Source organism: Bos mutus, chromosome X, assembly GCF_027580195.1.
Source record: "Bos mutus isolate GX-2022 chromosome X, NWIPB_WYAK_1.1, whole genome shotgun sequence".
Lineage (NCBI taxonomy): Eukaryota > Metazoa > Chordata > Mammalia > Artiodactyla > Bovidae > Bos > Bos mutus.
In genome coordinates, this window is record NC_091646.1 from 70,817,581 (window position 1) to 70,830,855 (window position 13,275).

Consider the following 13,275-nt stretch of genomic DNA (forward strand, 5'->3'; position numbering starts at 1 on the left):
AACTGTCAGAATAAAACTAGTAAAAGATTTCATTGATGAGCCAGTGCTTGCTGCCAAGTTTCCACATCCCTTGTATTGTATCCTTGAATGTGTATTAATTAATATACTTGGTATGTAGAAAAAATAAGTAGTGGCCTTGGTGTTAACAACTTTAGACCCTTAAGGTAATAAATTCTTTCCTTTGTTGTAAACCCATTGCACTTCTGCCCTATAGGAATGCAGTTTTATCTAACACCTTCAGAAGATGGCGCCAAACCTTAAAATAATTACTCTTAGAGAAAATAAGTCTTAAGGTTGACAAACCTTTGTCAAGAGTCATAAAATGTTAATAGGCCTTCTGGCCAGAAGATGATGTAAATCACCTAAACCATTTGTATACGATAAGTTTGTAGGAAAGAAACCCTAGTTTTTGATAAGGATCAAAGACTGCTGACTTTGCATGATTTCACATCCCCTATTATCCTCTATGTGTAACTTAGGGTATAAAAACCCCTGTTGAAAATAAAGCTATGGGCTTTGCTCACCAAAGCTTGGTCTCCCCATGTCATTCTTCTCCTCAATTTCCAGCTGAGTCTCCATCTGGAGCTCAGAGGTCCTCTGCGACCATTTATTTGCCTGCGCTTCTAAGACCCACTCGAGAAGGTGTCTAAGGTGTGGCACCTTCCGCTATTTGAGAGGGCGCCTGTGGCCTCCGTGGTCAGAGATAACCTGGTGTCACAGGTTATATTGATTTTCTGCATAAACCAAGCTACTCTGCCTCTTTTCTCCACTGAATTTTCCTGCTGAGCTATCCTCATTCTATTACTCTCTATATCTTTGATGAATATTTAAATAGTTGCCGACGCCGTCTCCCCTTCAAATACTCTGGATCAGCCGGGGCTGGACCCCGGCAGTCAAGCAATTATCATTTAATTATTGCTACACTATTATACTTTAACAAAATGTAAAAATGCATGATCTATAAATGTTTAAAAGACAACAAAATCACAAAGGAAAATAGCTTGGAATGAAAATAATAGGTCTGCTTTTTCTCTATTTTAAGAATCTAATTTACAAAGTAATATACAGAAATGAAATTATCTGGTTAATTAAAAATAAAAAGTCTTGTATTGAACTCAAAAGTTAGTGATCAAAGTCATTTTTAGCAGCAGTATCTAAGTGAGTTTTAAAAATCATCTGTATAGTCTAATCTTGGCATTGTAAAGTAGGTATTTGGTTGGATCTGTCATTTCTGGGCCAGAGATGTAACAGTGGCTAGAGGTTCTAGAGATTCCATAGTTCTAGTCTCATAAGTCCATTTCTATATGACCAATATACAATAGACTTACAGATCTACCATCTTTGTATTACTTGCAATTGTATATTACTTGCAAAGTGAGATGTTACCACTGCATGGAAGGCTAGGAAAGTATTTTTAAAAGAGATATTTGTATAGATCTTAGTATTTAATACCCCATTATAAATATTTCATGAGGATAGGGATCTTTGTCTGTTTTGTTCATTGATGTATCTTTAATATTGCCTAATATTATAGATATTCCCTGGGTTCGAGACCTGGGTTCGATCCCTGGGTCAGGAAGATCCCCTGGAGAAGGAAATGGCAACCCACTCCAGTATTTTTGCCTGTAGAATCCCATGGACGGAGGAGCCTGGTGGGCTACAGTCCACGGGGTTGCAAAGAGTCGGACACAACTGAGTGACTTCACTTTCACTTTCATAGAAATTCCCTAGTGGCTCAGATGGTAAAGAGTCTGCCTGAAATGTGGGAGACCTGGGTTCGATCCCTGGGTCAGGAAGATCCCCTGGATAAGGGAATGGCAACCCACTCCAGTATTCTTGCTTGGAAAATCCCATGGATAGAGGAGCCTGGCAGACCCCAGTCCATGGGGTCACAAAGAGTTGGACACAGTTGAGCGACTAACACCCTCACATTATAGATAGAACATGTTTAGTAAATATTTATTATTCATAAATATTTTTATTTTATTTATAATATTGTTTATTATATAAATGAATGAGTGAAGGGAACATTATTGATAATTAAAAGATTTTTTGATCATTACAGTGAAATATGTTACAGATCTCTTAGTATATTTATTATACTAAATTAGTGTATTTAAAATGTTAGATATTTTAGTATTTTGTAGGTTTGGTCTTGAGCTTCACAGGTAGCTCAGTGGTAAAGAATCTGAGCTGTGAGTTTGATTCTTGGGTTGGGACAATCCCCTGGAGAAGGAAATTGCAACCCACTCCAGTATTTTTGCCTGGAAAATCCCATGGACAGAGGAGCTTGGCAGGCTATGGTCCATGTGGTCACAAAACAGTTGGACATGACTTAGTGACCAAACCACAACAAAAACAACAAGGTTTGGTCTTATAAATTTGTTATTATTTGGTATTCTTTTCTCCCCTAGAAAGTAGCATTTAATGTAAGTACACTTGAAAGAATTGTGAGGGCAGAAAAAAAGAAAACACTGAGGAAATTGGATAAAGACTCAGTATATTTAATGTTCATCAAAAGTTTTACTTTCCATTTTTCTCTGTATAAGTTAGTTGCAAGCCTTTCTGCAGCAAGTGGGTACAAGCTGCATTATTCCAGTATAGCTGTATAATTGGTGTGGCCCTGTGTGCACCTATGGGATCTGGGGCATGTAATGAGTTAAGCTTTTTCTGTTAAAATGTTGAGAATGCATTTAAATACTTCTGGTTTCTTGCCAGGCCCACATTACCAAGACTATTCTTTAGTTTGGATTTAAATATACAGTAGGTCTGATGTACTCAGGCACGCATATTGAACTTCTGCTTTCTTAATGTACTGTACAAAATTTCAAAGGGAAACATATTTGAAGCAAGACAGCTGTTTACATATTCCTTATGAATAACTTGCCTCAGGATCTGCCTCTGTAGTCTTACTCAGGTAAAACTTATACAAAAGATTCCTTTATATGGGTATGACAGATTCTGGATAGATGATTTCTATAAATACTGGGGGAATATTTGGATAAATTATTAGAATTAAATTTTTTCTTTTATGCCATTTCCCAGTATTTTTAATTTTATTTTTAAACTTTACATAATTGTATTAGTTTTGCCAAATATCAAAATGAATCTGCCACCAAATTCTATAAGATATGACATTGTTGATACAAGGACTGAGATGCTGGTTAATAATCTGTAAGAGTATTTTCCTATGGCATCATTCACATATTGTTTCTACTTTTATCTCAGTTGTAATTTAGGTAAAGAAAATTTTTGTTGTTATTAAGAGACACATTAATTCTTTAAAAAAATAATTTTATTTATTTTGGCTGTTCTGGGTCTTCATTGCTGTGTGGGCTTTTATCTCATTGCAGCAAGTGGGGGCTACTGTCTAGCTGTGGTGCATGGGCTTCTCAATGTGGGAGCTTCTCTTGTTTCAGAGCACGGGTTCTAGGGTGCGCAGGCTTCAGTAGTTGTGGCATGTGGACTCAGTAGATGTGGCTCCTGGGCTCTAGAGTTGTGGCACAACGGCTTAGTTGCTCCGAGGCACATGAGCCTTCCTGAATCAGGAATCAAACATGTGTCTCCTACATTGGCAGGCAGATTCTTCACCAATGAGCCACTTGGGAAGCCCCAAATTAATTATTTCTAGATAAGTCTTATGACTAGATAGTGCTTTGAACTGTAGAATTATTTTTAATTGTCTTAATTTTGAAAGATATTCATTTTTTCCCCCTTCAGTAGTGATTTTGTTTTCTTTGCATATACTCTTTTCTAATGCTTTTTAAAAAATCTGGCAGCCTACAGAGGCCTGTTCTTTTGCTGGGCAATGATTGGTTTCCCCATTTTCTGTTACAAAGAACCTTTCAAGTTCAACTAGTAATTATTACTTTTCCATATGTAACTCATGCCACACCCTGAATACTTTTAGCTCCTCTTTATATAAATTGAGAAGTTTTGTTAAGGATGAGTGAAGGTGAAAGTTGCTCAGTCGTGTCCGACTCTTTGTGACCCCATGGACTATATACAGTCCATGTAATTCTCCAAGCCAGAATACTGGAGTGGGTAGCCTTTCCCTTCTCCAGGGGATCTTCCCAACCCAGGGATCGAACCCAGGTCTCCCGCATTGCAGCCAGATTCTTTACCAGCTGACCCACAAGGGAAGCCCAAGAGTACTGGAGTGGATAGCCTATCCCTTCTCCATTGGATCTGCCCGACCCACGAATTGAACCGGGGTCTCCTGCATTGCAGGCAGATTCTTTACCAACTGAGCTATCAGGGAAGCCCAAGGATGAGTGGGTTATTGGTTATTTTGATGTACAGAATACTTACTATGTCTTAAAGACTCTGAAATGCCATAAATTTTTTAATGTTAAAAGAATCACAAATCTGACATATCTTGTTTATTTGTTTTTTATATTGCAGGTTTGTTATCTTCATACTGTCTGTTACAACTTTGGACTACAAACCTACAGGGAGAATAAATATGAAGAAAGTTGTTTCTGGCTTAGGTAATATAAAAAAATAATGAATGTAAATTCAGGATTATTATCATAGAGTTCAGTTAATACTTAGCATGGGGTACTTTGGAAGTTTAAATATTTTCTGATTTCAAAAGCCAACATGCTAAATTTATTTACTCTTTTAACATGTATTGTTTATTCTTGTATGTTTCCAGTTGATAGAAAAGTATATTCTATTCTTAATACTAACATAAAGAGCATCTTCTGTGTCCATTCCTCCTTTGTATTTCCAACAAGAATATGGAAAACTTTATTTTTTGCTTTGGTGTATATATTGGTGTCTGCTACCCAAGAGTATAAGGGCAGGTGGGTAAATAGGAAGATCAGCTAAAATTATTATTCTTAAATGAATTTTGGTATTTTAACAATATTCAAGTAAATATATATTAAGCACTTATTATATGCTTATTACTATACTAAGATTTGTACTATTGTGTTGAATCTGGAAATATAAAAGGAATAGTGAAAAAATGTAGCACTCATATGCAAGAATCCTGTGTTTCACTTAATACCTATGCCCAGTACAGGTTCTGACACATGGTAGATACTCAGTAATTGCTGGTTAAATGAATTTTTGTGAAAAACATTTTTCTGTAGATGTTACATAAAGTGCTTTGAATATCAGGGGATTATGGGGTAAAATATATTAAATTAATTCACTAAATGTTTCCCTTCTCTGAGTATCGAGTTAATTATAGTTATTTGGAGATAGCCTCCTGTTAGTTTAACTAGTGAAAATTACATTTGCCATTAATGAAATAAATAGAAATATCATTAAGATTATAGTCCTCACAGGCATATATATTTCTAATAAAATATTTATTCAAATAGTTTGTATAAAAGACTTTTTTGGGCCCACAGATTGATTAAACTCTATAAAGAACTATGACAGAACAGGCTTATGCAGTTATAAGAGATATACTTGTCTCAATGTAGACTGCTTCACACAAGTGGGATATACCTGCAATTTTTATTATAAATCACACTTTATAAACTGAATTACTAAAAGTATACCAAAGGAACTAACTAGTTTAATGTAGGTTTACCACAGGTTTCCTTTATTTATTTACTTATTTGGTTAAATTAATTTATTTTAATTGGAGGCTAATTATTTTACAATATTATAGTGGTTTTTGCCATACATTCACATGAATCAGCCATGGGTGTACATGTGTCCCTTATCCTGAACCCCCCCTCCCACCTCCCTCCCCATCCCATCCCTCAGGGTTGTCCCAGTACACCAGCCCTGAGCACCCTGTCTCATGCATCGAACCTGGACTGGCGATCTATTTCACATATGGTAATATACATGTTTCAGTGCTATTCTCTCAGATCATCCCACCCTCACCTTTTCCCACAGAGTCCAAAAGTCTGTTCTTTACATCTGTGTCTCTTTTGCTGTCTCGTATATAGAGTCATTGTTACCATCTTTCTAAATTCTATATATGTGCATTAATATACTGTATTGGTGTTTTTCTTTCTGCCTTACTTCACTCTGTATAATAGGCCCCAGTTTCATCCACCTCATTAGAACCGATTTAAATGCATTCTTTTTAATGGCTGAGTAATACTCCATTGGGTATATGTACCACAGCTTTCTTATCCATTCGTCTGGCGATGGGCATCTAGGTTGCTTCCATGTCCTGGCTCTTGTAAACAGTGCTTGATGAACATTGGGATACACATGTCTCTTTCATTTCTGGTTTCCTCAGTGTGTATGCCCAGCTGGGTCGTATGGCAGTTCTATTTCCAGTTTTTTAAGGAATCTCCACACCGCAGGTTTCCTTTAAATGAGCAGTCTTTTTATAAAGTGGATAAAGAGTAAGTTCTACTCCAAGATTTGGCAATATTTTAAGGAGGAGCACTCAGAAAGATGGCATCAACCTATCAAAGATTAGTATGCCAAAGGGACAGAAATGGGAGGGACAAAATAAGAAAAAAGGATGTTATGGTGCCATGGATGGCTTCTGGAAGATTAACACTATGGAGGTGAGCCTGTAGTTTATGCCAGGAATAAATATGAACATGAATATTCTCTAGGAAGTGGTTTATAAGAGTAGACTTAGGCTGAAGTGGCATAACATGTAGGTTATTATCATATATGCCATGGATTGTTGACCTCTTACCTGTCATCATCTTTTTAAGAAAACCTTATAGAAGGAAACTATGATGGTGATAGAACATGACTGATATTTCTATCATAAACTAACTGTATCAGATTTTTACTATATGTTTCAGTTCAGTTCAGTTCAGTTCAGTCTCTCAGTTGTGTCCGACTCTTTGTGACCCCATAGACTGCATCATGCCAGGCTTCCCTGTCCATCACGAACTCCTGGGGCTTACTCAAACTCATGTCCATCTAGTCGGTGATGCCATCCAACCATCTCATCCTCTGTCATCCTCTGTCATCCCCTTCTCTTCCCACCTTCAGTCTTTCCCAGTGTCAGGTCAGTTCTTCGCATCAGGTCGCCAAAGTATTGGAGTTTCAGCTTCAGCATCAATCCTTCCAATGAATATTCAGGACTGATTTCCTTGAAGATGGACTGGTTGGATCTCCTTGCAGTCCAAGGGACTCTCAAGAGTCTTCCAATACCACATTTCAAAAGCATCAGTTTTTCAGTGTATGTTTAGTGGCTGTATTATTAGCCCTAGAGAATTCCATAGTCCATGGGGTCACAAAGAGTCAGACATGACTGAGCGACTTACACACACACATACAAACACACACACACAATTATTAAGAACATTATTTGACCCACAGTCATATTTTCATCCAAAACTACATAATAACAAATTTTGTAGAGCACCACTATCTTTTGACTCTTTTGTATTCTTGTCACTAGAATGAGATTGAGGAAAACAGGAAGGGCTTGAATTCTTGGCCTAGTTATTATATATTATTTTAATCTTCCAGTTTTTTTCCCACATCTTTTTGGGATATAAAAATAACTTAGTGAGGTATTATCAAATGCCTTGAAAAAGACTGTATTTTAATGAGTTTAAAAACAGGCAAATATAGTTATCAACATTGTTATACATATTTTTAGATACCAACTTTTTGATTATGATGATGCATATATAGTAGAGTGTTTAGTAACATGCTTTGGAAATAAAAACTGCTCAATAAATGGCAGTAGCTTTTGATATTACTAGGTGATAACGGGCACTAATATGGCCACTACACTAGTTTATTCCAAAATTTATCAAAATGAAATAAAATGCAGATTACATCTTGACTCCCCAGGTAAAAATATTACAGAGACAAACACATCTTTTATCATATAATGCCAGTCTTTGGGTCAGTTTTTCTTTGGACTTTAATTATCTGTATGTTGGGACCAGTTGGGAGCAGTCGGTGATACAAGCAGGAATAAATAGCTGCTAATTAAGCACCCTTCTCTGTGAATTTTGTTGTAGAAGGAGGGCATGGAAAGTGAGCGTACTTTCTATAGTCTTAACTTTTTTGCAAATAGTGAATATCTGAAGCTAGAAGTTATGTACAAATTGAAAGTACGTCTTCAGTCTAAAAGGAAAACCCCTCATCTTTACACAAAGGATAAGAGATCAAAATTGCTATAGTGTATTAGAATTCTGTTGAAGTAAAAGCCTAGGACATAAAGGGTGGTAGTGGGTATTGTTTATAAAGCCCTTTTCATTCCCTCAGTTCTTGTTAACAGATCTCAGTTTAGGACCTTGTTAGTTTTTGTCTCCCCCAAGCCTTTTCTTTTGGTAAAAAACTTCATAAATAGCTGCTGCTTTCCTTGAATTCTTCCACACTTTTTGGATTATATCTCCTGATTAGAGATGTCACAGATTAAAACAGGCTGCTGTAATTATGAATGAAATTGGGAATCCTTAAGCTAGGAGCAGAAGATATTAAGAAGAGGTGGCAAGAATACACAGAAGAACTGTACAGAAAAGATCTTCATGACCCAGATAATCACGATGGTGTGATCACTGACCTAGAGCCAGACATCCTGGAATGTGAAGTCAAGTGGGCCTTAGAAAGCATCACTATGAACAAAGCTAGTGGAGGTGATGGAATTCCAGTTGAGCTATTTCAAATCCTGAAAGATGATGCTGTGAAAGTGCTGCACTCAATATGCCAGCAAATTTGGAAAACTCAGCAGTGGTCACAGGACTGGAAAAGGTCAGTTTTCATTCCAATCCCAAAGAAAGGCAATGCCAAAGAATGTTCAAACTACCACACAATTGCACTCATCTCATACGCTAGTAAAGTAATGCTCAAAATTCTCCTAGCCAGGCTTCAGCAATACGTGAACCGTGAACTTCCAGATGTTCAAGCTGGTTTTAGAAAAGGCAGAGGAACCAGAGATCAAATTGCCAACATCTGCTGGATCATCGAAAAAGCAAGAGTTCCAGAAAAATATCTACTTCTGCTTTATTGACTATGCCAAAGCCTTTGACTGTGTGGATCACAATAAACTGGAAAATCCTGAAAGAGATGGGAATACCAGACCACCTGACCTGCCTCTTGAGAAACCTATATGCAGGTCAGGAAGCAACAGTTAGAACTAGACATGGAACAACAGACTGGTTCCAAATAGGAAAAGGAGTACGTCAAGGCTATATATCATCACCCTGCTTATTTCACTTATATGCAGAGTACATTATGAGAAACGCTGGGCTGGAAGAAGCACAAGCTGCAATCAAGATTGCTGGGAGAAATATCAATAATCTCAGATATGCAGATGATACCACCCTTAAGGCAGAAAGTGAAAAGGAACTAAAAAGTCTCTTGATGAAAGTGGAAGAGGAGAGTGAAAAAGTTGGCTTAAAGCTCAACATCCAGAAAACTAAGATCATGGCATCTGGTCCCACCACTTCATGGGAAATAGATGGGGAAACAGTGTTTGACTTTATTTTTTTGGGCTCCAAAATCACTGCAGATGGTGATTGCAGCCATTAAATTAAGACTCTTACTCCTTGGAAGGAAAGTTATGACCAACCTAGATAGCATATTGAAAAGCAGAGATATTACTTTGCCAATAAAGGTCCATCTAGTCAAGGGTATGGTTTTTCCAGTGGTCATGTATGGATGTGAGAGTTGGACTGTGAAGAAGGCTGAGCGCCGAAGAATTGATGCTTTTGAACTGCGATGTTGGAGAAGACTCTTGCAAGTCCCTTAGACTGCAAGGAGATCCAACCAGTCCTAGGTGTTCCTAAAGGAGATCAGTCCTAGGTGTTCTTTGGAAGGAATGATGCTGAAGCTGAAACTCCAGTACTTTGGCCACCTCATGTGAAGAGTTGACTCACTGGAAAAGACTGATGCTGGGAGGGATTGGGGGCAGGAGGGGAAGGGGACGACAGAGGATGAGATGGCTGCATGGCATCACTGACTCTATGCACATGAGTTTGAGTGAACTCCGGGAGTTGGTGATGGACAGGGAGGCCTGGTGTGCTGCGATTCATGGGGTCGTGAGAGTTCTGTGATGGTTTTTTGAAAAATAGACTTTCATTTGAGTTAAAAAATTTTTTTTTGCCCATGCAGCACGTTTTTGGATCTTAGTTCCCTGACCAGGGATCAAACCCACACCCCCTGCATTGGAAGCATGGAGTCTAAACCATTGGACTTCCAGTGAAGTCCTTCTGTGATCATTTTAAAATATAGTTATTATGTTTACAATAAGGACAGTGTTAATTTATCAATATTGAGCTTTTAGTATGGTTGTATAGGAGTATATAATGCCAAGGTCGTCTAATAAGAAGTAAGGGAAACAGCAAAGGAAATATGCATAAATGTACTTGTGTTCAGAAATATTAATGGTTCAGTATATGAGCCCAAGGGAAGTTTGTATCAGTTTTAATGCTATTTAATATTCGTTGCTTTAATTTTGCTTCTGTTCTCAGCCTGAGACCTTGAGAATTTGACACCATTATCTGTAATCAGGCAGTGCAATCTAGGGAAAGATCATAGAACTAACATTAGAAAATCTATTACTAATGAAATGTGTGACCTTGGATCACTTATGTAACTGCTATGTGCTTTGATTTACCCATCTGAAATATTAGTTCAGCATTATTTGTGTAGATGACTTGCAATAAAGATAGCATAAATAATACAACAGTACTTTGAAAAGTTAAGGGTATGTAATAATAGACTATGATTAAATTATTAACTATAGAAATGATCATATAGAAGACATGTTTTGATGGAAAATGGAAATATATTAGCGCCATCTTGTGGAAATACAACAAATTATATAGTAGCAATTTTAATAAGATAATTTATTACACATAACACTTTATCACTGTGAGAACTCTTACAGATCATCTAGTTCAATAATTAAGAAGCTATATTCTGTGGTGTCCTTGGGGTCTACCAGAAGAGCTAGATATATAATATAGGGTTCTTAGTTGATAATTTTTTAATTAGTCATCCCTGCCATTGCCCCCATCGTTTGTGATGAAGAGTCAGCTGTTAATCTGACTTTTTACATGTATCATTCCCTTTTACATGATGAAACATTTTTCTCGTATTGTTTTCAGTATTTTCTCTTTGAATAATTTGACCATAATGTGTCTGAGTATGGATTTCTTTGTGTTATCCTATGTGGAGCCTATTAAGCTTCTTAATGTGTGAAAAACAGTGAAAGTGAAAGTCACTCAGTCGTCACCGACTGTTTGTGACCCCATGGACTATACAGTACATGGAATTCCCCAGGCCAGAATACTGGAGTGGGTAGCCTTTCCCTTCTCCAGGGGATCTTCCCAACCCAGGGATTGAACCCGAGTCTCCCACATTGCAGACGGATTCTTTACCAACTGAACCACAAGGGAAGCCCAAGAATACTGGAGTGGGTAGCCTATCCCTTCTCCAGCAGATCTTCCTGACCTATGTATTGAACGGGGGTCTTATGCATTGCAGTCAGATGCTTTGCTGCTAAGTCACTTCAGTCGTGTCCGACTCTGTGCGACCACAGAGACGGCAGCCCACCCGTCCCTGTGATTCTCCAGACAAGAACACTGGAGTGGGTTGCCATTTCCTTCTCCAAGTCAGATGCTTTACCAAGTAGATTTTTTTTTTTCCATCAAATTTGGGACATTTTCAGCCATTGTTTCTTTGAATATGTTTCCTATCCCTTTATCTTGCCTCCCTCATTTTGTTACTCTGATTGTGCTTATGTTGGTGTGCTTATTGGAAAAGACTGATCCTGGGAGGGATTGTGGGCAGGAGGAGAAGGGGACGACAGAGGATGAGATGGCTGGATGGCATCACGGACTCAATGGACGTGAGTCTGAGTGAACTCCGGGAGTTGCTCATGGACAGGGAGGCCTGGCGTGCTGTGATTCATGGAGTCGCAAAGAGTCGGACACAACTGAGCAACTGAACTGAACTGAATGATGTCCCACATTTCTCTGAGGCATTGTTCTTTTTTTTCTCATCTATGTTTTATTTAGATTTCTATAATCACTATCAATCTATCTTCACGTTTGTTTATTCTCTTTTTGCCTGCTCAGATCTACTTTGAGCCTCTTCTAGTGAATTTTTCATTTCAATTATTGTACTTTTCAGCTTGAGAATTTGTACTTTTTAAAATTATTTTGATCATTTAATCAATATATTCTTAAATGATGAATCACTGTTACCATACCTTCCTTTAATTATTTAAACATGGTTTCCTAAAGCTTTTTGAGCATATCTCCAATAGCTTCTTTGAAGTATTTTTCTAATAAGTGTAATAATGTTTAGGACTTCTCAAAGGCAGTTTGTATTGCTTTCTCCTATTCCTCTGTATGAGTCACTGTTCTATTGTATGTCATATAATATTTTGTTGAAAACTAGACATTTTGGATAATATATTGTGGCAAGTTTGAATACCTATCCCCCTCTTTTCTGGTAGTTACTTTTCTTTTATTGTTTAGTCATCTATTTGTTAGTTCACCTGACTGGACTAATTCTGTGAGGTCTGTTTTTCTTACCGTATATGACCTCTAATGTCCCTGCTGAGAGGTTTTTCTCCTGTTGTCTTTTCATAGCTCTCTGGGGTTCACCCCTGCATCTGGAAACATAAACCTCATGTTGGTCAAAGGTTGTTTTAAGCCCACTTAGCCAGTTTGATTTTCACCCTTTCCTTTGGATTATGTGTTTGGCTTAAAGACTGTCTTCACAGTTCAGTGAATTCATTATTTTGCCCTGTATTCAGCCAGGGGCTAGTAGCCAATATGCTTTCTCTCTGGTCATGCCTGAGTGAGTAATCTTGGGCATGTGCACAATCTCCAACACTACTCGCCACCCCTCACCCCCCAGAAATGAATGTGATTTCATTTTTTTAAGACAGAATTTTTTTAGGACAGTTTTAAGTTTATAGCAACATTGAGAGGAAGGTACAGAGATTTCCCACATACCCCCTTCCCCGCCACATGCATATCCTCCTCCTTAATCAAGAATAGCTAAGATCTCCATTGTTTTTGACTATACTCTTAGGCAGGAATCTCTCCTTGCTTGGTTTTCAAGTCATTTCCCTTAGCAGAAATGCTGAGCTCTTCCTCTTTATTGCCTTCTTCTTTCCTTGGGCAGAAACTGTGCCACAGTGCTGTAGTTGGTGGCAGGAGTGTGGTAGCTCCTCCTGCAGTAGACGTTGTGGAGATGGTAGCCCCTAATCTTCTTAGTATGCCCTCCATTCCTGGAGCTTCTGCCCCAAGAGCCAGCCTCGGTGAAGGTGATCAGCTGTTAACACCAGGGGTAGAGCCCTTAGCCTACGAGTGAGAACTGAGTTCGGAAAAGGAAGACCCAGTCCTTTCATTGTGC

At 38.0% G+C, this 13,275-nt stretch overlaps 1 protein-coding gene across 1 annotated transcript in view; it reads left to right on the top strand.

Annotated features, from left to right (window-relative positions):
* The window catches only part of TEX11 (testis expressed 11), a 203,865-nt gene that overhangs the window by 67,434 nt on the left and 123,156 nt on the right, over positions 1 to 13,275 (top strand). Inside the window, exon 9 of the mRNA XM_070365322.1 lies at positions 4,405 to 4,490. Coding sequence (XP_070221423.1) covers positions 4,405 to 4,490 — 86 coding nt within the window. The remainder of the gene's footprint in view (positions 1 to 4,404; positions 4,491 to 13,275) is intronic.